This window comes from Macaca nemestrina, chromosome 20 (genome assembly GCF_043159975.1).
Source record: "Macaca nemestrina isolate mMacNem1 chromosome 20, mMacNem.hap1, whole genome shotgun sequence".
Lineage (NCBI taxonomy): Eukaryota > Metazoa > Chordata > Mammalia > Primates > Cercopithecidae > Macaca > Macaca nemestrina.
Genome location: NC_092144.1, coordinates 54,362,898 through 54,385,713, shown reverse-complemented (window position 1 = coordinate 54,385,713; position 22,816 = coordinate 54,362,898). Strand labels below are relative to the sequence as shown.

At 40.3% G+C, this 22,816-nt stretch overlaps 1 protein-coding gene across 2 annotated transcripts; it reads right to left on the bottom strand.

Moving 5' to 3' along the window:
* Nucleotides 1-792: 792 nt before the first annotated feature.
* LOC105463825 (zinc finger protein 226) lies at nt 793-19,267 on the bottom strand. Of its 2 annotated transcripts, XM_071087058.1 has the most exons (6): nt 19,220-19,267; nt 18,561-18,611; nt 14,022-14,077; nt 12,187-12,313; nt 11,449-11,541; nt 793-9,230 (listed from the first exon to the last, which is right to left on the bottom strand). In XM_071087058.1, the coding sequence occupies exons 3-6, from the start codon at nt 14,034-14,036 to the stop codon at nt 7,054-7,056; spliced, it is 2,412 nt and encodes an 803-aa protein (XP_070943159.1). In that variant the 5' UTR covers nt 14,037-14,077; nt 18,561-18,611; nt 19,220-19,267; the 3' UTR covers nt 793-7,053. The 2 variants fall into 2 exon arrangements, with proteins under 2 accessions (XP_070943159.1, XP_070943158.1); XM_071087057.1 differs by lacking the exons at nt 18,561-18,611; nt 19,220-19,267 and adding an exon at nt 14,499-14,562.
* Nucleotides 19,268-22,816: the final 3,549 nt, after the last annotated feature.

Below are 22,816 nucleotides of genomic sequence, written 5' to 3'. Positions count from 1 at the left end.
TTGGTGGAAATGTAGAATGGTATAGCCATTATGGAAAATAATATGGAGGCTCCTCAAAAAATTAAAAATAGAATTACTAGATAATCCAGCAATCCCACTTCTGGGTATATATCCAAAAGAACTCAAAGCAGGATCTCAAAGGAATAGATACTCATCACAGCATTATAGCCAACATACAGAAGCAATCCAACTGTTCACTGACAGAAGAATGGATAAAGAAAATGTGCTATACACATACAATGCAATATTATGCGGCCTTTAAAAGGAAATCCTGTTACATGGCATGACATGAATCAACCTCGAGAATATTATGGTAAGTGAAATAAGCAAATCACAAAAGGGCAAATACTGTAAGATTCTACTCATATGAAGTATCTAAAGTAGTCAAAATCATAGGAACAAAATTTAGAAATGTAGTTACCAGGGGCTGGGAGGAGGGGGGAGGAAATAGTATCTAATTGGTATAGATTTTCAGTGTTGTAAGATGAAAAGTTCTATAGATCTGTTGCATCATGTGAATTGAATTTACACTAATGAATTGTACACTTAAAAATGTTAAGATTAAAAAATGGTTAAAATGGTAAATTTAGTGTGTTTTTTTTTTTTTTTACCATAATACATTTCTAAAGTCAAGCATACACATACAAAACTCACTAAGAATACTACTAGTCATTGTCTCTCTTCTCTGCTGGTTTTAGAAGGGTCATAAGCAGATATTTGCTCTTTACTTTGGAATAGATATCTTGGTATATCTGATATCACTGGCCTTTAAAAAAAAAAATTTTTTTTTTTTTTTTTTTTTGAAATGGAGTCTCGCTTTGTCGCCCAAGCTGGAGTGCAGTGGCGTGATCTCGGCTCACTGCAACCTCCACCGTCTCCCAGATTCAAGCAGTTCTCTGCCTCAGCCCGCCGAGTAGCTGGGATTATAGGCGCCCACCACCATGCCCAGCTAATTTTTGTATTTTCAGTAGAGACAGGGTTTCACCATCTTGGCCAGGCTGTTCTTGAACTCCTGACCTTGTGATCCACCTGCCTTGGCCTCCCAAAGTGCTGGGATTACAGGCATGAGCCACTGCGCCTGGCCAGTCCTCTAGAAATCTAACGAACATAGCCAGCTCCTGAATTTTTGTATTATCCATCTTCTAACCAAAATGTCTATTGTAATTGCTTCTTTCTGCTTAAAAAGTACAATCAGCATTGTATCTACAGACTAGAGTAGGGGTCAGAAAGTTATTTCTGTAAAGAGCCAGGCAGTAAATATTTTAGGCATTGCAGGTCACATGATCTCTGTGGCCTAACCACTCAACACTGTCATTTTAGCATAAAAGCACTCATATAATATGTAAAGAGTGGTTATGGTTATGTTTCAATGAGACAATTTATAAAAATAAGTTGCTGGAGATTTAGTCCATGAAATACAGTTTACCAATCCCTGGGTAAATTGTGAAAAATACTGGAAAGTAGATACAGAACTGAGCTGGGACCTTAAAACCGTACTGATGGCCCTACCAAACTAAACTTCTCTGGATGATATTTACAGGCAGGTATAGAGAAAAAGGCATATATTGGCTTAGTGGCTCTCTATATCAGGTGCCAGCAGACATGTTGATTTGCTGTACCAATAAAACCACATCTGGAACTGCAAATGAAGTCAACTTCTAATTAAGTTTCAAATAATTTCATGTAATTCTCTAGGATATAACTGTCTCTGCACAGGTCAACTGAGTGAATGAATCAGCATATAAACATGAAGGTGATCTGGCTGCAACATCTGTCACCCTATTGATCACCAGGGTTGAATCAGGATGTGACAGAAACCATAACCCTTGCAACTTTCAAGATACTGCTAGTGGCACTAACCTCTGCAATTCCTCCATGAATGTGGTTTTGCTTTCAGGTTACCATTTTTTGGCACATACAAAGCATTTATAGTGTTTGTCCTTGGCAAAACAGCCCTTTTTCCATGGATCAGGGAACATTCAGTATGAGGATTCTGCCAGCAATTGAATGCACCTGTTGCAATTCCGCATTCTGAAACTTGGGAAATAATCAGAGGATGAGTTCAGGCATCCATTCAGACCACCACAAAGGGGCCTGAGCAAAAGCATTCAGTAATTATTAGTCCTCTATAAGCCCTTCTGCTACATGGTGGGCTACAGGAACATTTTAGGGTTCTCAGAGTTAATGTCAATTCAGCTCTAGTGACCGGTAATCAATCCCTCCATGGGATTGATTCCAATTACCTGTTTAGGCTGTTTCCAATTACCTAATCACAGCTCCATTAAATATGGCTGCAAGTCACTTTGCAGAAGTGCAGGATGATTTATGGTAGATAAGTCAGTTTTGGCAGCATGTCAGTGTACTTTCTCAAGGAGACTTGATCTACACTTCATTCAAGGTGTTCTGGGAATGAGAATTCATTCACATTATGGAATTGCCTGAGGGGCCACAATTCTCTCATGTTGATTAACCAGACTCAGAGTCTTTCCACTTATTCAAATCAAGCAGGGATTCAGTAGGCTTCTGGTCTATTTCAGCGAGAGGGACAACGCAATCTATGAACAAATGCAAAGATCTCTGATAATCCCTTTGACTTCACTGGTCATTATGATAAACACGCTCATTTTGTCTTTACCAATGAAGTGCCTCCACTTGACCCCAGATGCTCCAGGATCCCATCATCCTCATTGAATTTTTTTTTTAAGCCCATTTCAATGTCACAATTTTCCTCTCTCATTCCTGTTCTGCTAAGAAGAGTTACTACAGAGTTCTCCCGAACTGCCAATGCTCCTCTCGCCAATGAATTTCTCAAGTCCTTGGCAAAGAGTGTCTTCTGAATCTTCCCAGAGTACAAGGGTTGAGTAAGGCTTTACGTAAATCCACTCCAGCATTCTGGCATTCCTATGTCTCTGTATATGTTCTATAACACTGGTTCTCAGTTGGGGACAATTTCCAAACCCCGCACTGATGTCTGGCAGTGTCTGGAGACATTTTTGCTTGTTCTGAGGGGGATGTGTGTGCGCGCGCACGCAGTACTGGCATCTAGTGTCTAGAGACCAAGGATGCTGCTAAACATCCTACAATGCATAGAGCATCCCCTAAGAACAGAGCTATCCAGTCCAAAATGTCAGTTGTGCCAAGGTTGAGAAATTCTATAACATACTTACAAAGTTCTGGTTTTTTTTTTTTTTTACTTTAGGGTAGGCTAACGTTTTTGCATCCAGGTTTCACACAACTGAGAAAACTACTGAAACTATTCCCAGGTGCTCAAGCTAACAGTGGGTCTGGAATCACTGTTCACTGCACCCATATCAGCAGATCCAGCCTAATCCATCACTATATTATTTCCACCTGATTCAATATCCGTGAGATCTACAACCATTTCTCAGGTTTCTATTGATATAAATTACAAAAATCCTTATTTTGTCAAGTGATCCTTCCACCTCAGCTTCCTGAGTACCTGGAACCACACATGTGTGCCTCCATGGCTAGCTAAGTTTTAAAACTTTTTTTGGAGAGACAGGGTCTCACTATATTGCCCAGGCTAATCTTGAACCCCTGAGCTCAAGAGATCCTCTCACCTCGGCCTCCCAAAGGGCTGGGATTACAGGTGTGAGCCACTGCACCTGACTGAGTTGAAACTTAATAGCTCATAAAGGCCAAAAGAACTGGATACACAACTAGCTGTCTAATCTTGAGTGTAGGTGAGAATCAAGGCCAGAGGAACCACAAACATGGTGAGTAGTAAACTACCCAACACTACAAATGAAACAGCACCTCCCTTCCACTGACTGTGAAAAGATAGGTGCTCCCTGGTTGCTAGCCCCATCTTGAACCTAAAGACCAGGGTTAACCAGAAGGGTAGATATGAAAATCAAAAGAAAATCATTTTGGAATCCTGACCGAAGCAGGTCTAAGTCCTGCTCTACCTGGGGTCTTTTAAGTTATGGGAGACAAATCATTTTGGTTTAACATAAGGGTTGGTAAATTTTTTCTGTAAAGGGCCAGAAAGTACATATTTTAGATTTTGTGGTCCAGAGTTTTTGTCACAACTACTAAATTCTGACACTGCAGCAAGAAAGCATACATAATACATTAAAACATAGGCACTGCTATATTCTAATAAATCTTTAAGGGAGTGGGCTGGATTTGGCCCACAGGGGGTAGTTTTTTGACCCCTGACTTAACCCACCAAACTACAGAGAGTTGGTGGGCTATCCTGATATCTAAGAGCAAACTAAACATCGAAGACTCAGGATTTCTGATATCTAACACAATTTGAGGTATCATGGACTTTACATACTTAGCATGTGAAGTTGCAGTCCAGGAACAACAGGAATTGTAATCCAAGTAGAGAAAACTGTAGAAACCTCATAAAGATATACCCTTTGCTGAGTAAAGCCTTTAGCCAAATAAGCTTTAAATGTCACAGAAACACCTAAGAAAGAAATGGTATTAAATCCTGTTTAACTGCCTGTTCCCATGGTTTGTTTTCACTGGCATCATGCTGTTCTCTCCCTATGCACATCTTTTCCTCAGGGAATCTTTATTAAATTTTACCTCAAAATTTATGTATTTCCACTCTATATCTTCAGAATTTTTTTTTTTTTTTTTTTTTTTTTTTTTGAGATAGAGTCTCCCTCTGTCACTCCAGCTAGAGTGCAGTGGCATGATCTCAACTCACTGCAACCTCTGCCTCCTGGGTTCAAATGATTCTTCTGCCTCAGACTCCCGAGTAGCTGGAATTACAGGCACCTGTCACCTTACCTGACTAGTTTTTTTTGTTTTTTTTTTTTTAAAGAGTGATGGGGTTTCACCATGTTGGCCTGGCTGGGCTCAAACTCGTGACCTCAGGTGATCCAGCTGCCTCGGCCATCCAAAGTCCTGGGATTACAGGCGCAAGCAACCGCACCTGGCCTCTTTGTAAATTTTATTATTTCTTTTTTCCACAACTTGATTTTCCTTGCCATACAGTACCTAGAAAGGCCCAGCCATTTCCCCCAATCAGATCAAGCACTTAAAAAGACAAGCCAGTGCCCTGGGTTATCTATCCATTCAACCAGTGAGTAAGTCTGTCAAGAACTAAGCAACATTCCTACTACTGGAATTACACTAAAACCGTATTGATTGCACAGATTTGCACGTAAGAAGGTTCAAATGCATTCATTGCAAATATATATTCACTCTCACCAATGCATCCGCATCTTTGAACAAGTGTTTATAATTGATTTCCAGAGTTCCATTCTTTAATTTTGGCCTTATATACTATATGATGACACAAGATTTCTTAACTGTAAGGGATTAATATCTTCTAGTAATTTTTCAAACTATATTTTAGTTTTACTATGTTACTGTAAACTAACAGTATTTTACTATAAAACCGATGCTCAGTGAAAAAAATAAAATATAGAAGTTAAATGTGAAAAAATTCCTGCATTCTCTTCGATGCTGTTGGGGCATAGGATAGACTGTCACATCACTAGATGCACTGTTCACTCACATGGACACACACGAATTTAAGGTATGTGATTTTTTTTTTTTTTTTTTTTAAGATTGAGTCTCACTCTATTGCCCAGGCTAGAGTGCAGTGGCAACATCTCAACTCACTGCAACTTCCGCCTCCCAGGTTCAAGCAATTCTCCTGCCTCAGCACCCCAAGTAGCTGGGATTACAGGCATGCACCACCACACCCAGCTACCTTTTGTATTTTTAGTAGAGACAGGGTTTCACCATGTTGGCCAGGTTGGTCTCGAACTCCTGACCTTAGGTCATCCACCCACCTTGGCCTCCCAAAGTACAGGGATTATGGGCATGAGCCACCACACCCGGCCTATGATGTTCTTAAACTAAACCATTACACTTTGCTGTTATAAAATGTGGCCATCATTTTCAAGGATTTTTACTATAATATATAAAAAATTATTTCTATTTTTACAAAATTCAGCAACACACTGCTGTGTTACTCACATTTTCTATTTGAATCTCCTAATCAAAAATTCCTATTCTATGAATTCCAGAAAAAAGAGATGCACATTCTATATTGATACATACTAACTTCTCTTCCAAAAGCATTTTTTTCACTGCCACCACTAGGAAAAGGTAAAAGTCAGTCACGTTCCAAAAGTCGATTTTGGATGAAATTTATCACATGTTAAATATTTTGTCCTTTTTCTCAGAATATGGGAGAGAGAAGTTGACAAAAGAAATCTGCAATAGCCTCAAACTAAGTTCTGATTAAAGTAATGCTAAAGCCCTTAGAAGGCAATCATGTCAAAGCCTGAATGAAAATGTGAAAAAACCAATGATAAATTCAACATCTACTAAAAAATGTTTGTCATTAGCAACTCTGACACTTAAACCCCTGCCTTAACAGTGTTGAAAACATAAGTGTAGTATGTAGCATCCACTTATTACAAGATGAACAAAGTTATCTCTTACAAAAGATAATTGAATCTATACTACATAAAACCAGTAGAAAACTAGACGTCTGGGAAGATAGTACTCAACTTGATTAGTGAGGCTAAAAGACAGGATCTAATCACAAGACAATATCAACTTAACATTGGAGAGTTCGGTATTGAGTGGTTTTCTACATTTCAATTGTCTCTGACTTAATCTTATTAAGGCTACTTTGTTTCCTGTTTACAAATTCAAGATATTCTGGAGGTGATCTCAACATAATTTTCAAAAATGTTTCCTATTAACAAATATTGAGCACCTGTGAAGTATATGGCAATGGTAAGATTATGTAGATTCAGTAGTGAACAAAGTCTCCGCCTTTATGGAGTTAACATTCTAGTGGACACTTAATTTTGGCATGTCCACCATGTTGTAAAAGGCCTGAGAAAAATCTTACTCTAACACCCCTCTTCTAAGTGACATTTTATAAAGGTCAAGGTTCTGACTAAAGCCCTTGCTATGCTAATCATAAAGATTGTTTTATTGTCTTTGAACCACTGGAACAAGACAAGCTATGGCTGAAACACTGACTTTAGTAATTTTCTGAGACTTGATAATTAGAAGAATTCAAATGACACGAGTCTTCACAAATAATCATTTTATGGATTTTTTTTCCTGTATGGATTCTCTGATGTTCTTACCACCCCTATTATTTTTATAGGATTTATCACCAACATGGATTCTGTGATGAATTGTAAGATTCGATCGCCAACTGAAGCTCTTACCACATATCTCACATTTATAAGGTTTTTCCCCAGTGTGAACTCTCTGATGAGACTGTAGTTGTGAAGACCGACTGAAGACTTTACCACACATATCACATTTGTATGGTTTCTCTCCTGTGTGGACACTCTGATGAAGTTGAAGACTTGATGCCTGACTGAAGTACTTACCACACTCCCCACATTTATATGGTTTTTCTCCCGTGTGCACCCTCTGATGCATGTCAAGATTCAAGCTCCACTTGAAGCCCTTCCCACACTCATCACATTTGTATGGCTTTTCTCCAGTGTGGACTTTTTGATGGGCTTGAAGATGTGCACTCCGACCAAAACTCTTCCCACACTCTTCACATTTGAATGGTTTTTCTCCACTGTGGACTCTCTGATGGGCCAAAAGATTTGAGGCCTGCCTGAAGACCTTCCCACACTCCTCACAATTATATGGTTTCTCTCCTGTGTGGATCCTACAGTGAATTCTAAGATCTGCTCTACGACTAAATCCCTTGCCACACTCTTCACATTTGTATGGTTTCTCACCCTTATGGATCAGCTGGTGAATCTGAAGTCGTGAGCTCTGATTGAAACCCTGCCCACACTCCTCACACTTAAAAGGTTTCTCTACACTGTGGGCCTTCTGATGGATTTGAAGATATGAACTTTGACTGAAGCCCTTCCCACATATCTCACATTTGTGGGGTTTCTCTCCTGTGTGGACCACTAGATGAACTTGATAATGGGAGTTCCTCCTGAAGCTCTTCCCACACTCACTGCATTTGTATGGCTTCTCTCCAGTGTGGACTCTCTGATGGGCTTGAAGATTTGAACTCAGAGTAAAGCCTTTCCCACATACAGTACATATGTATGACTTCTCTCCAGTGTGGACTCCCTGATGGGCCTGAAGACTTGAAGGCCGACTAAAGCCTTTACCACATTCCTCACATTTATAGGGTTTTTCTCCTGTGTGGACTCTCTGATGAATGTAAAGATTTGAGCTACAAATGAAGCCCTTACCACACTCCTCACATTTGTATGGTTTCTCTCCTGTATGAACTCTTTGATGGGATTGAAGATGTGAATTCCGACTGAAGCTCTTACCACATGCATCACATTTGAATGGCTTCTCCCCAGTGTGGAGTCTCTGATGGTCCTGAAGATGAGAGGCCTGACTGAAGGCCCTCCCACACTCCTCACAATTATAAGGTTTCTCTCCCGTGTGGACCTTACAATGAACATTAAGTGCTGATCTACGACTGAAACCTTTCCCACATTGCTTACATTTGTATGGTTTCTCTATCACGTGGACTTTCTGATGGGTCTGTAGATGAGTGCCCTGACTGAATTCCTTACCACACTCATCACACTTAAGTTTTTCTCCCACATGTACTTTCTGATGAACAGGAAGAACTGGGCTGTAACAGAAGCCTTTTCCACGTTCAACACATGTAAGAGACTTCTCTCCTGATTGTAACTGCTGATGAAGATCAAAGCTGGAGAGATCACTGAAGGGTTTTTTACACTCATTACACTGGTAAGATTTCTGTCCTGTGTGAATCATGCTATTCTGATCAAATGTCGAAATCTTCATGTTGTCTTTTTTGTAATCATTGGGTCTATAAGACTTGTCACTTTTGTGTACTCTATGACCATCATGATGTGAAATCCAACTGATGGGATCAACACCCTTCTTACATTGACATAATTTATTTTTTATGGAAATTTGCTGATCTCTGTTCAATCTCTTTGACTCAGTCAGGAATGTTTTCCTCCAAGAATCCTGGGTTCTCAAGATAGGAAACTCTGGATTCCCAGTATCACTGGGACCATCTGCTTTATTTACTGTATAGTTCTCATCTTCGGAAATTTGAACAGACAGTTCTGCCCCTACCTGGCAAGGGAAATCACCTTGTTTGTGAAATTGAGAATTATTGATCATGGAGTCTTGACACCTGGTTAAGTCATTTGCAATTTGTTGCCAGATTTGCCAGCAAGAAAGCTCTTCTTCTGATTCTCTGTCTTGAATAGTCACTAACTTACTTTGATTTTTCTCTCCTGTAAGGACAAAGAATTCAGAGAGATAGACAGTGAATTTTTTTGTTCAAAGATTTAAGATTTCTCACTGAGGACAGATTAAAAGACTTTAATGAGCCTCGGGATAGTTCTGCTCATCTTTTTCAACACATTTGAAGTTTCTGGTTTACATACTGACAGAAACCAAGAGATGGTCCACCAAGCTCCCAATTGCTAAGCATTAATGAAACCCATTTAAAAATACAACTACTGACATACTAAATTTTTAATCCCATGTCTTTCCTACCATAATATGGTATCAATAAGGAAAAACATTTTGTAGTGCTCACAGTTTACAACCACAGCCCAGAAGTTATTGCGTGGCAGTTATTAACAGTCACTCAAGGAATGTATGCATGTATGAATCCTTGTTTGACTTCTGATAGTTCTTCTAACTTCAAATCCAAGTTTAAGTTTGAGCCAGGTCATAGAGCAAAAGAGCTTTTACAAGTAAGGTATGTGAAATAGAAAAAGAACTGGAAAGTACAGTTTTGCTGCAAAGTTGAAAAGCTGTACCTGAGGCAGGGGTACACCAAGTGAGTTATTGCTGAAGAGAAAAATCAAAGGTGATAATCACTTGGGGTGAAAGCAAAGCATGAAGACCTATGCACTGGATCCTTCTAAGGCTTTTGCATTGAGTCAAAATTGGAAGGTTAGCAAAGAATGTTGTCTCTTTGAAAGAAAGGTATGGAAAGTTTCTAGATGTAGATATATTTGTCTTTAACAAGAATGTTTTCCAAATTGACAAAGTGGTCTATTAGTGAATCGTGAAATAAATTTAATAGCTTGTGATATTTAGGAAAAAAATCAGATAAAGTATCATATCAGAATAATCACAAGCAGTAATGGTGTCATTACATAAAAGGCCTTCTAAAGACATACATATAAGCCTACACAATATAAATGTTTGAGAGGCAACAATGTAAGATCCATTTCTTTTTATGAGAGTGGACTTTGGAAGAAGCAAATGGGATGCCAACTGTGCAAACTTTTTAAGGAAAAGGCTAATGCTCATGTCCTGACTTTTAGTTTTACTTTTTCTTTCCTGATATAATGGATAAGAAAATCGAATTTTATTCCCTTCTATGGGGGAATACCTAAGAAATAGAAAATAAAAGTCTGTATTTGAAAATATTCCCTCCCCGATGAATATGCTCTGCTACAAATACTCAAAGAAAGTCGTAAGGAAAGCATGTTATTCAGTTTGGTTACAGCTATGACGCTAGGTTCCCTAAGATATGGGTCAACTTGTATAGACAGGCAAACACATGCAAATATACAAATACAGACACTCATACACAAAGAGAAATTAAATTAGGTTAGGAATTTATTGGAAGACAAAAAATACTTTGCAATATCCCTTATTTATGCTGATTTGTTCACCACCTATTAGCTCCATGGAAGACAGATTTCCATTAACTCATTTATTTATTCAACTAATGTTTATAGTGTCTCTGCCATATACTAGGACTATTCTAAGTACTGAAGAGACAACAACAAATAGATAAAATTCCTCCCCTCCTGGAGATTACACTCCAGTGAGGAGACACAGGTGGTAAGTCACTAAACGAAAGCATATATGAGGTGATGATCAGTGCTTACACACAATATAAGGCAGTGCACAGAGAGTAAAGGAAAAGACTGTGTTTTTAATAGGGTGGTCAGAGGAAGCCTTTCTTATAATACTAAAACTGAGCAAAGAACTGAATGAGGAAAAGACCAGAAGGCTTATAGGTGAAATATTATTTCAGGCAGAGAGAAGAACACACACAGGGCTGTGAGGCAGAAGCATCCTTGATAGGTCTGAAAAGCAAGAGGGAGGACAATGTGGCTGGAATTCACAGAGAGAGAGAGAGTATACGAGATATATTTAGAGAGGTAGTGGGGGATGAAGAGCACACCATGTAGGACTCTGTCAGTCACATTAAGTGGATTTTACTCTATGTAAAATAAGTTACAGATAATTTTGAGCAGAACAGCAACATAGTCTGACACAAGGTAACAAAAACTCACTTTGGCTGTCACTTAGAAAACAGACTGTAAGAGGAGAGGGGTGGGAGCAGGGCAAGCGGTATGAATGGTGTTGCAATAATCCAGGAAAGAGATTTGGCAATTTGGACCAGGTGATGGCAACAAGGCTGATGAAAAGCAAAGCAGATGGACAGTTAACTATAAGAACTCACAACTGTTTGGTTTTTACCTAAATTTCTCTGTCTTTGGGTTGCTGTCGTCACTATCCAAAGCTGCTCATTTCTTTCTATAGGTGATACATCTTGTTTGAAGGGTTGATGCCCTGTGAAAATGCCAAATCACAAGTTGAAAATGAACATATTAGAGTTAAAATACACTGGAAATCTGAGCTGCAACTGCATATTCAAGACACTGAAAGCAGTGTTTTTCAAACCTTTATTTAAATTGTGACTCAGTAAAGAAACACCATTTATTTCATAACCCAGACACACATGCAGAGATACATATAATGAAAACCAAGTTTGAATAATCTATTTTTAACTATTGTCTGTTTTCATTAAATCTCCTCCCATTAGTTCTCACATCAGTCAAGAAATTGGCCAGTTTTTGCTGCAGTGTGCGCCATTCTTCCTAAGGAGTTCTAGTATTTTCTACCCTATTTTATTTCATTGAAATCTGCTGGCGGTATTCAATAAATTGGTTTTATAATTCAATAATGGGACAGGTGTAAAATATGAAAAAGAATAGACAAAGCATAGCAATATTCTGTTCATTTATAGTTCTTCTATAAAACACAAATGAAAAAGACCTAAAATACTCTGTTCAGAAAGATCAGAAACATCCAGTGTCTCTGCATCCCATAAAAATTAGGAAAGTCAGGTTTCCACACTCAGGGAACCATTTCAAGGGCCACAAAGCCTTAAAACTCCAAGGTCACAAAGATACTCCAGAGGGAGGCTGTCCTCACCCACTGACAGCAGGTTCCTAAAGTTCTCCACCATCACATCTCGGTACAGCTTCCTCTGGGCAGGGCCCAGCAGCCCCAACTCCTCCTCTGTGAAGGCCACAGCCACGTCGTTGAAGGTCACTGCTTCCTACGACAAAAACACATGACCTCAATCTTACAACCAATGTCCACTGGAAGATGGGTAACACTGAGAGGGTGAAGAGAACAGGTGCAAAGTTGTTCTGGATGCCGCGACGTTTGTAGATTTCCCAGCCCTTCTCCTGTCTTGCAAATGCCATATACTGACTTACCAAAAGTGCTGCTATGAAAAAGAAAGCTTTGTATATTTACTGGATGCTCTCAGTGAGTACTCTTATAAGGGCATTTCCTAGAACTGTTACCTACTGAACCTAAAACATTGCCAATTTCCCCAGAAAGGTTTACCAATTTAGTCCCAACAGTGTTTGATAGCACCTGTCTTCCTACTGAGGTGGGAAGCAGTACTACATGTGGAAATAAATGTAAAGGGCATGTCAGGTTTCTGAATGAAAGACTCTTTCTCTCTGTCCTCCTGTCTTGGTCTTTCACTTGAATGTAATACACTGATCCTGGATCTTTAGTTTTCCATGTGAACTTGAGCAGGTTCCTCATTCTTCACAATCCCTTTTCTATTTATGTTTAAAACGAAGACAAAACAAAGAACCTCCTCATAGTTGCTGTGAGATATCAATATAGGGGCACAGTGTAAGTGCTTGGCAAATCCTTTCCTACCACTAGGCATTTTAAATTAAGGTCACATATTACACTTTGACTAAAAAAAAATTCAAAGGGAAAAAGACTAGTAAACACACAGGGTATGGCTGAGGCAGGGGGAAGACAGAATCTAGCTCTTAGAGTAAAAAAAGTCTAATATTTTTTCTGTGTGAAGCAGTTGTTAAATCTTGACGCACTGTGCCATATTTGAATATTCTATCAAAAAACATCGGAAGTACCACACACAAAACATATACCTTTTCAATTCTGAATACCTAATGTTACACATTTTAAAAGGCAGTATTTTTCAAAATTGATTTTTTCAGAAAAAGTTAAATGCAAGAAAACTAACACTATAGTTCCTAAAATAGTAAAAAATTCTACACTAACTGTCTATATAGAGAGAATAGTTTAAAAACTGGATACATAAATTTGATAGAAATACAACAAAAATGAATCTTATATATTAAATTTAAGAAATGTAAAATTATATCTATGTTATAAATGCAAATACATAATTACAAGTACATACAATGAAGAGATTGCAGAAATAAGGTATTTGTCATTTCTATTAATTTTTCCTTTTTTTTTTTTTTTTTGAGACGGCGTCTCACTCTACTGGCCAGGCTGGAGTACAGTGGCATGATCTCGGCTCACTGCAACCTCTGCCTTCCAAATTTAAGTAATTGTCCTGCCTCAGTCAACTGAGTAGCTTGGATTACAAGTGTGTGCCACTACACCTGGCTAATTTTTGTATTTTCAGTAAAGACGGGGTTTCACTATGTTGGCCAGGCTGGTCTCAAACTCCTGACCTCAAGTGATCCCACCCCCTGCCTCAGCCTCCCAAAGTGCTGGGATTACAAGTGTGAGCCACTGCACCCGCCCATCATTCTATTAATTTTTCTACTTTTATTTGTAAAATAAAAATGATGAAATAAAACTAAAACCAAAACCAGCTAAACTTAAACGGGACAAAATAAGCACCTAGCACACTCAACAGGTCCTCAAATGCCTTGACTCTTACTTGAAAAAGAAAAACCTGGTCCCATCTCTAAGTACTAAAATGGTATTTTTAACAGGTGGGAAAGGCAAGTTTTACTCACCTTGAACATATTCATTTTTAATTCTTCCTTCTGGGGAAGTGCAGAGTCCTAAGAAGCTGAACGAGGAAAGAAGAGAGAAGTAAATGAAAACTGGGCAAGTATGTTGCTTATCCATGTGGCTGCTGTTTAGGAATTAGCAAAGGTGTGTGCTTCTTGGGGTAGCTGCAGCTTTATGTGGCTTTTAAGCAGATTATGACATGGATCCTAGATATCCATCTACCCCTTTCAGTAGTAGTTCAGAACCAGGCTAACCACACAGTGGCTTCACTGCCCACATGCCTGTCATTCCACCCTAGTAATTCTTATTCTGAGTATGGTATAAATTGAGACAATATAAGCACAGTAGGCTCTGGAATTGATATGCAAGGGTTAAAATCCCGACAGGGTACTCACTAGAAGCATCACCTTGGGGAAATTACTAACATCTCTTTGCCTTACTTCTGTCATCTACAAGTGGCAAATAACAACAGTACCAACCTCATCGGATTGCTGGAAGGTAGAAAGCTCTTACAACACTGTCAGGTACCTTATTTCTTTGCAACTGCAATAAGTAGAAGATAGTCTATGGTTTGAAATTATCCTTAAAAATATAATTTCCACCAATAGAATATTATAAGATAGCTGGAGTTCACAGGTTGTTGCTATGTCACGTGAAAGTGTCTTACAACTTCTGAAAAACATCTTCTGTCTTTCCAATAATTTGCTAACACTGAACTAATAAAACCTAAGATACTGCAATTAAAAAACACAGTTTGACAATCCACACCTAACTTAAATTAAAAAGGCAGGAACCTGGCCAGACACAGTGGTTCACGCCTGTAATCCTACTAGCACTTTGGGAAACCGAGACAAACAGATCACTTACAGTCAGGAGTTGAAGACAAGCCTGGTCAACATGATGAAACCCTATCTTTACTAAAAAGACAAAAATTAGCTGGACATGGTGGCAGGTGCCTGTAATCCCAGCTACTTGGGAAGCTGAGGCACGAGAATTGCTTGAACCCAGGAGGCAGAGGTTGCAGAGAGCTGAGATTGTCCCACTGCACTCCAGCCTGGGTGACTGAGTGAGACTCTGTCTCAAAAAAAAGGAAACAGGAGGGACATTACTCTATATTGTTACAAATAAAAGAATGTGTAATAAATGGGTGACAAGAGAAAGCTCCTATAGTAAAACAGATAAACTAATAAAGGTAGAATGAAAGATAACCAGAACATCATCAATAGATGCTAAAAACTGGTGAAAGTTTGGTGAGGAATAAGACGGCTACATAGTCTCAAAGTATTAAGTGCAAAAGGAAAAAGGTAATCTGGCAGACATTTTATCCAAAAAAACAAAGTTGAGACCACTAGTGGGACAAACTCACAAACCAACATTTGACTTCTCCTATGATGCACTGAGAAGGATGCCTACTTTGATGGCATCTCTGCTGACAATGCGTAGCTTGAATTTAATCATGAATAAATATTAAGGAAACAACAAAAAAAGAGCATTTTACAAAATAATTTCCCAATACTCTACAAAGATATCAAGAGCAAAAAAGAAAGTCTAAGGAATCATTCTAGACTAAAGGTGACTAATGAAACAAAAACAGTGCAATGCATACAATTAGACGGGAAACTCACCTCGGGGAAGAAATGACTTTCAAAGTCTTTAATGGGAAAATGGAATAAATTTAACTACAAACTGTGGATAACAGTAAGTTAGCAATGTAACTAATTTCATTTTGATCACTATCTCTAGCTTGCTCTCAAATGCTTCAGCAAAAAGACAAAAACAAAATGTAAGTATGACAAAGTTGTGAAAGCAAAAAGACAAAAAAAACAAAAACAAAAACAAAAAAAACTGCTTTGACAACTAACAGCAGCAACAGCCAGAACCTGGTGTTTTCAATTTGTCAACAAGAATGAGACAGGTCTACTCAGTGATCATGGTGAAAAAGAAAAAAACAAGACAGCTTATAACTCAGAGAGAAATACATTCTACAATGACAAAAATAGCCAAATAATTGCCTCCTCCATCTAACATGACCACTTTGTTATTAGTAACAACTCCAGTCTCGTTATTTCCCCACCTCCTACATAAAAATTAAAATAGCCTGATCAAATTGCTGCTGCTTTTTGACAGCATCCAATCCAGAACAAACCCATAGCCTAAAACTCTCCCCAACTCAGCTAACATAAACCAAAACCCTATAACCAGGCCCTTACTAATTGCCTCCTACCAAGACACCCCATGCATGTGTGGGCTCCTTGGATGCAGCAAGCTAAAACAAACTTAACTGTCTTCGGTTACAGGTATGTTCCTGGTGATATCTGGCTGATGATGGTCATTAACAGAGCAAACAGGCAAAACATAAACAACTGATGAATCTGGGTGAAAAGCATATGAGATTTCCTTATACTATGATTTTTGCAGCTTTTCTGTAAGTTTGAAATTATATTTAAAAAAAAAAAAAAGTTGGCTGGGCATGGTGGCTCATGCCCATAATCCCAATACTTTGGGAGGCCGAGGTGGGTGGATCACCTGAGGTCAGGAGTTCGAGACCAGCCTCGCCAACACGGAGAAACCTCATCGCTACTAAAAATACAAAAAAATTAGCTGAGCATGGTGGCGGATGCCTGTAATCCCAGCTGTTCAGGAGGCTGAGGCAGGAGAATCACCTGAACCTGGGAGGCAGAGGTTGCAGTGAGTCAAGATCACACCATTGTACTCCAGCCTGGGCAACAAATGTGAAACTCTGTCTCCAAAAAAAAAAAAAAAGGTTAAATTAGGAAACAGTCATTAATCACAATAACGATGACGTGACGATGATGACAACTATGGCAATGATATCTAATGTTAAATTAACAATAACTAGGTAGCTAATCTTCCCACTTCAGACAGAAGGCCTCCAGAACCAAAGATGGCAAGGAATCTACTCCCCAAAGCCTGGGAGAAATAGATCTTCAGGACACTAAGTCCCTCCATTGTGACTCTAGACTTGCCAGCTGCCTTCTACTCATGTCATGGTTTTTGCAAAGAAACTTGACAGTTAATATTTAGTGGGAAAGAAAATCACTGGACTGAGTAGGGTTCTCGTATGGCCAGCTCAGTTTTATCTGTGACATCTGGCAGGGTCAGTTTTCTAGTCCTGAGTTTCCAGATAAGACCTTTTCCTGAGCTTCTCAAACTTTAACTTGCACCTTAATCACCCTGGGATCTTGTTGAAATGCAGATTTCTGGGTCCTGTCTGCAAAAATGCTAAATCAGAAGGTCTTGGGTAGGGCTCAAGAATGGGTGATGCCAACGTTGCTGCTTTGTGAACAACAGTTGAGTAGTGTTGCATTGTACTCAGTCCCACCCCCCCAAAAAACCCCTAATAAACAGAAATATATACAAGAAAAACTTGACAGAAAGGCACTAAAACTATAGTTGTTATCTTTATATCCTAAGGTCATGGCGAATTTACATTTTAAAAATATATTTCTGTATTTGCATGATTATGTGTTACCTCTATTATTTGAAACAAATAAAACTAATAATTGAGAAAACTTTTTTTTTTTGAGACGGAGTCTCGCTTTGTCACCCAGGCTGGAGCGCAGTGGCGCCATCTCAGCTCACTTCTAGCTCCACCTCCTGGGTTCACGCCATTCTTCTGCCTCAGCCTCCTGAGTAGCTGGGACTACAGGCGCCCGCCACCACGCCTGGCTAATTTTTTTATTTTTTTTATTTTTAGTAGAGACAGGGTTTCACTGTGTTAGCCAGGATGGTCTCGATCTCCTGACCTTGTGATCCGCCCGCCTCGGCCTCCCAAAGTGCTAGGATTACAGGTGTGAGCCACCGTGCCCGGCCAAGAAAACTATTTTTAAAAACTCTTTTCTGTTTTTGAGAGTCTTGCTCAGTTGCCCAGGCTGGAGTGCAGCAGTGTGATCTCAGCTCAGAGCAACCTCGCCACCCGGGTTCAAGCGATTCGCCTGTCCCAGCCTCCCAAGCTACTGGGATTACAGGTGTTTGCCACCATGGCTGGCTAATTTTTTATTTTTAGTAGAGATGGGGTTTCGCCATGCTGGCCAAACTCGTCTCAAACTCCTGGCCTCAAGTGGTCTGCCTGCCTCAGTCTCCCAAAGTGCTGGGATTACAGGCATGAGCCAGCGCGCCCAGCCACTATTTTTTAAAACTAACAGAATAGCCCAAACCTTGAGTGAAGTCCCAACTTATTTTCACATGATACCAGCCAGTTGCCTATGGCTCATGGAGAACATACCAAAGAAAACTCAGGTCTAGACTCAGACTGTCTCGCTTTCAATGCTAGCTCTGCCTCCTACTAGCTGGGTGGCTATCAGCAAACAAGTTATGTTCTTATGTCCCAGTCTCCTCGGAAAAAGAGTATCACTTCACAGAGCCACTGTATAGTGGAAAGGTGTTCATTTGTATAAATCCCTTAGAATGGAACTTAGCAACTAACGCTAAATTATAATCACTTCTCATGCCTAAATACATGACCCACACATTCTCTGATTTATGTGAATAAAACAAGAATAATAACAAATCTTACTCACATGGGGCTCTGCTGCCTCCTCCTCTGTGCAGTGCTTTTTGAGAAGTCAGCGCTGGGGAAGAAAAAGGGGCTGTGAAATAACTAGAATTATGTCTCCATCCCCGATACATCACAGTGGCATCTCCCAGTACCAGTTAGAAGCAACCCTCTCCTTCCTAAAAAGAGGTCAGAGGCAATCCAGCTTCATGGGCTCCCAGGAGTTCGCTACAAAATGGGAGTTTCTAGGGAAATTTTAGTAGTATTGGTAATTCACGTGCCAGGCAGTTTTAAACTTTTTGTACTACCTCGTTTTCTCTCAAAACATTAGGAAGGTATGGCTTTCATTTTCCTTCAGAACAGCAAACGAAGGTACGGGGATTAACTAACTCGCCCAGTGTGATACTGTATGAAGTGGTAGGGCTGGCTCATCAGGTGGGGGAGTCACAATGAGGGAGCGAATAGCCCAAGAGACCTTCAAACCCGACGAAGCATCACCCCAACCGCACGAAGCCACTACGCCCCCAATGCAAACAAGCTCCGTCGAGGGAAACGCAAAAGACCATCCTGGCCCCTCAAACCGCCGCTCTTTGCCACTACTCCTTTTTTTCTCCAAACAAAAGACCGCTAGTTGTTGACACAAGCCCATTTCGGGGAAGTTTGAAAGGTTCCTGAGAAGCTGACCTGAATCACCAGAGCCGGGGAAAAGATGGCTGCTACGTCGTCTTCCTGGGCGGAAGTGCCTGCAATTATCAAGAGCACCGGGACTACACTTCCCAGAATTCCACAGCACTGCCTTCCTCGAGCCGGAAGTGCCTACAACTACCTGGAACGATTGGACTGTAGTTCCCAGGATTCCAGGGGAAATGTTTACAGCCTTAACTGTAGCTGAGGTATGTGCGAGTACACGGAGCTCCGGACTACATATCACAGAATGCTAGAGTTGGGGGAAAAACAGAACAGTACCGCCCTCCTGGACTACACTTCCGGAATATCCAACCCTTCTGATGTGGAAGTACCTGATGTGGAAGTACCTGATGTGGAAGTACCTTCTGATGTGGTAGTACTCAACTACCTTGAGCTCCTGGTTTTCATTTCCCAGAATCCCTCACTTCTCTTTAGGTATTATTATGGTCTGAGTGTTTTATGGCCCCCACCAAATTCATATGTTGAAATCCTAACTCCCAAGATGATGGTATTAGGAGGTGGAACCTATGGGAAGTGATCAGATCAAAAGGGCAATGCCCTCATGACTAGCATTAATGCTCTCTTAGAGGTGGCCTGAGGGAGCTCCTTCGCCTCTTTAGTTATGTGAGGACACAGCCAGAAGGACCATGTATAACTTAGAAAGCGGGACCTCACCAGACACTGAATCTGCTGGCACCCAATCTTGGGCTATGTGCCAGCAATTCCACTCCTAAGTAAATACCCAAGAGAACTGAAACATGTCCACACAAAAACTTGTTCTAAAAAAGTTCATAGCAGCATTAGTCATAATAGTCAAAGTGGATACGACCCAATGTCCATCAACTGATGAGTGGATAAACAAAATGTGGTCTATCCATATAATGCAATATTTAGTAATGTGAATGAACAAGATACTGATTCATGTTACAACATAGATGAACTCTGACGACATTATGCCAAATGAAAGAAGCCAGACACAAGAAACCATATGTGGTATGATTCCATTTGTATCAAATGTGCAGAATAGGCAAATCCATAGAGACAGAAAGTAAATTAGTTGTTTCCAGGCCTGGGGAGATGTAGCTGGGAATGGGGAGTGACTGTTAATACCTAGGGTTTGTTTTTTTTTTCTTACTTTTTTAGAGACAGCGTCTTGTTATGTTTCCCAGAATGAAGTACAGTGGCTATTCACAGGCATGATCATAGCATACTGCAGCCTTAAATTCCTGGGCTCAAGTGATCCTCCCCCATTAGCCCCCTGAGTAGCTGAGACTCCAGGCATGCACCACCACACCCAGCTCATGTAGGGGGTTTCTTTTGGGAGCAGACGAAAGAGTTCTAGGATTAGATAGTGGTAATCATTGCACAATATCGTGGATCTTTTCAAAGACACAAAAATGTTATGTGACAGTATCCCCTAAGTGTTAAAATGTAGCTAAACTCAAAGCTAAGACAGGGAAATCCCAAGGGCCAAAGATGAACAGGAAAGTCAAGCCCACAGATGGCAAAACTGAATTATCCCACAAGGGCTGGGCATACTAGGTAAGAGCTAAGGAGTTAATCTTGAGTGTGGATGGGAGTTAGAGTAGCCATGCATTTTGGGAGACATGAACTGTACAATACTAGAAATGAGACAGTTCTCTCCTCTTGACTGTGAACAACCAACCACCAACCAAAAACAAATAAAGCCAGATAGCTCCCAGTTTCTACAGCTATCTTGTGACTAACCTGAAGACTCAGGTCACAAGGAAGGTAGATGTAGACTGTACCTACAGTCATCAGTTATGGGGTGGAGGGGCAAGAAATTATTTGGTTTAGTCTACTAGTTTTGGTTACAAATTACCTTGAAGGAAGATGACCTAATGTAGTATCTGGTCATACAAAGAAAGAAAAAGAAAATATAGGTACTGGATTTCTGAAGCCCTGTGTTCAGAAAAGAGTTAACATAGGCCTGAGGCTGTTATACTTAAAGGGCCTGCTTGCAACAGGCTATAGTTTGATGGTGTTACCTTGTTAAAACTTAATCCCTTCTTGCTCTTTCATTGCTCCCACCATATGAGGACATAGCACCTGTCTCCTCCAGAAGATGCAGCAACTAGATGCCATATTGGAAGCAGCAGCAGCCCTCACCAGACATTAAACCTGCCAGCATCTTCACTATGGACTTCCCAGCCTCAAGCACTGTGACAGATAAATTTATATTGTTTATAAATTACCTAATCTGTGGTATTCTGTTATAGCAGCACAAGATACAAGGTTAGTCCTTGACTGGTGTTCAGGAACTTGAATTTCAGGAGGATTTCCAGAATTCCCTGATAAGAGTGGCTCACCATGCCCCAGCTATTTGTATAATGTGATTTATGCTGAATTCCTTCTGGGAATCTAGAATTTTGGCCCAAGCTGGCCTATGTGACCAGTTCCAGAACAAAACAAACAAAACACAACGCAGTGCCTAGGGCACTAAGTCTCCATTGAGCTTCCAGGATAAACATTTCACATGTTACAATTCAATGCTGAAGAAACAGTACATCATGAATGATTCCACAGGAAGAGGATTATTGGAAGCTTGTACCTGATTTCTTCTGGACTTCATCCCATGCACATTTTCCCTTTGCTCAACTTACTTTATATATTTTACTATAATAAATCATAGTGACTATGATAACATAGGGTGTCTTGAGTCCTCCTAGTGAATTACAAGAATGTGAAGGTGGTATTACCAATTCTCAGCACACCATGCAAATTGAGGTAGCATGGACCTTAATGACTAGCAAGCATCCAGTGAAGGTATACTGAAGAAAATCAATAGTGGAAAAAAGTCTCCCCACTTAGATATAATTTACTGAGTAAAGCCCTTTAATCCAGCAGTTCCCAACCTTTTTGGCACAGGGGACCAGCTTTGCAGAAGACAATATTTTTCCACAAGGTGAGGTGAAGGGGATGGGGATGGTTTGGGGATGATTCAAGCACATTACATTTATCATTTTATTCTCACAAGGAGCAAGCAACTTAGATTTTTTTTTTTTCTTTAACAGAGTTTCACTCTTGTTGCCCAGGCTGGAGTGCAATGGCGTGACCTCGGTTCACTGCAACCTCCATCTCCTGGGTTCAAGTGATTCTCCTGCCTCAGCCTCCTGAGTAGCTGGGATTACAGGCACCTGCCACCACGCCCGGCTAATTTTTGTATTTTTAGTAGAGATGGGGTTTCACTGTATTGGTCAGGCTGGTTTCCAACTCCTGACCTCAGGTGATCTGCCCGCCTCTGCCTCCCAAAGTGCTGGGAATACGGGCATGAGCCACTGCGCCTGGCTGCAACCTAGGTCCTTCACAAGCACAGTTCACAATAGGGCTCATGCCACTGATCTGACAGAAGGCAGAACTCAGCTTTGCTCACTTGCCCACTGCTCACCTTCTGCTGTCTGGCCCTGTTCCCAACAGGGTCTGTGGCCCAGGGGGTAGGGACCCATGCTTTAATCCACTATACTGAAAATATCACCATCATGTCCAAGGAATGTGGAATGGCATTCAAACCCACCCTTAGACCTCACTTGTTCCACATCCAGTAAGTGGATTGCAGTATATTCTCCCCTTATG

What these genes read in the sequence shown, in the direction of transcription:
- LOC105463825 (XM_071087058.1), bottom strand. An exon ending in TAGGAACCTGCTGTCAGTGG is followed by an intron (nt 11,542 to 12,186) that starts GTGAGGACAGCC and finishes GCATTTTCACAG; the next exon opens with GGCATCAACCCTTCAAACAA. An exon ending in CCAAAGACAGAGAAATTTAG is followed by an intron (nt 9,231 to 11,448) that starts GTAAAAACCAAA and finishes TTGTCCTTACAG; the next exon opens with GAGAGAAAAATCAAAGTAAG.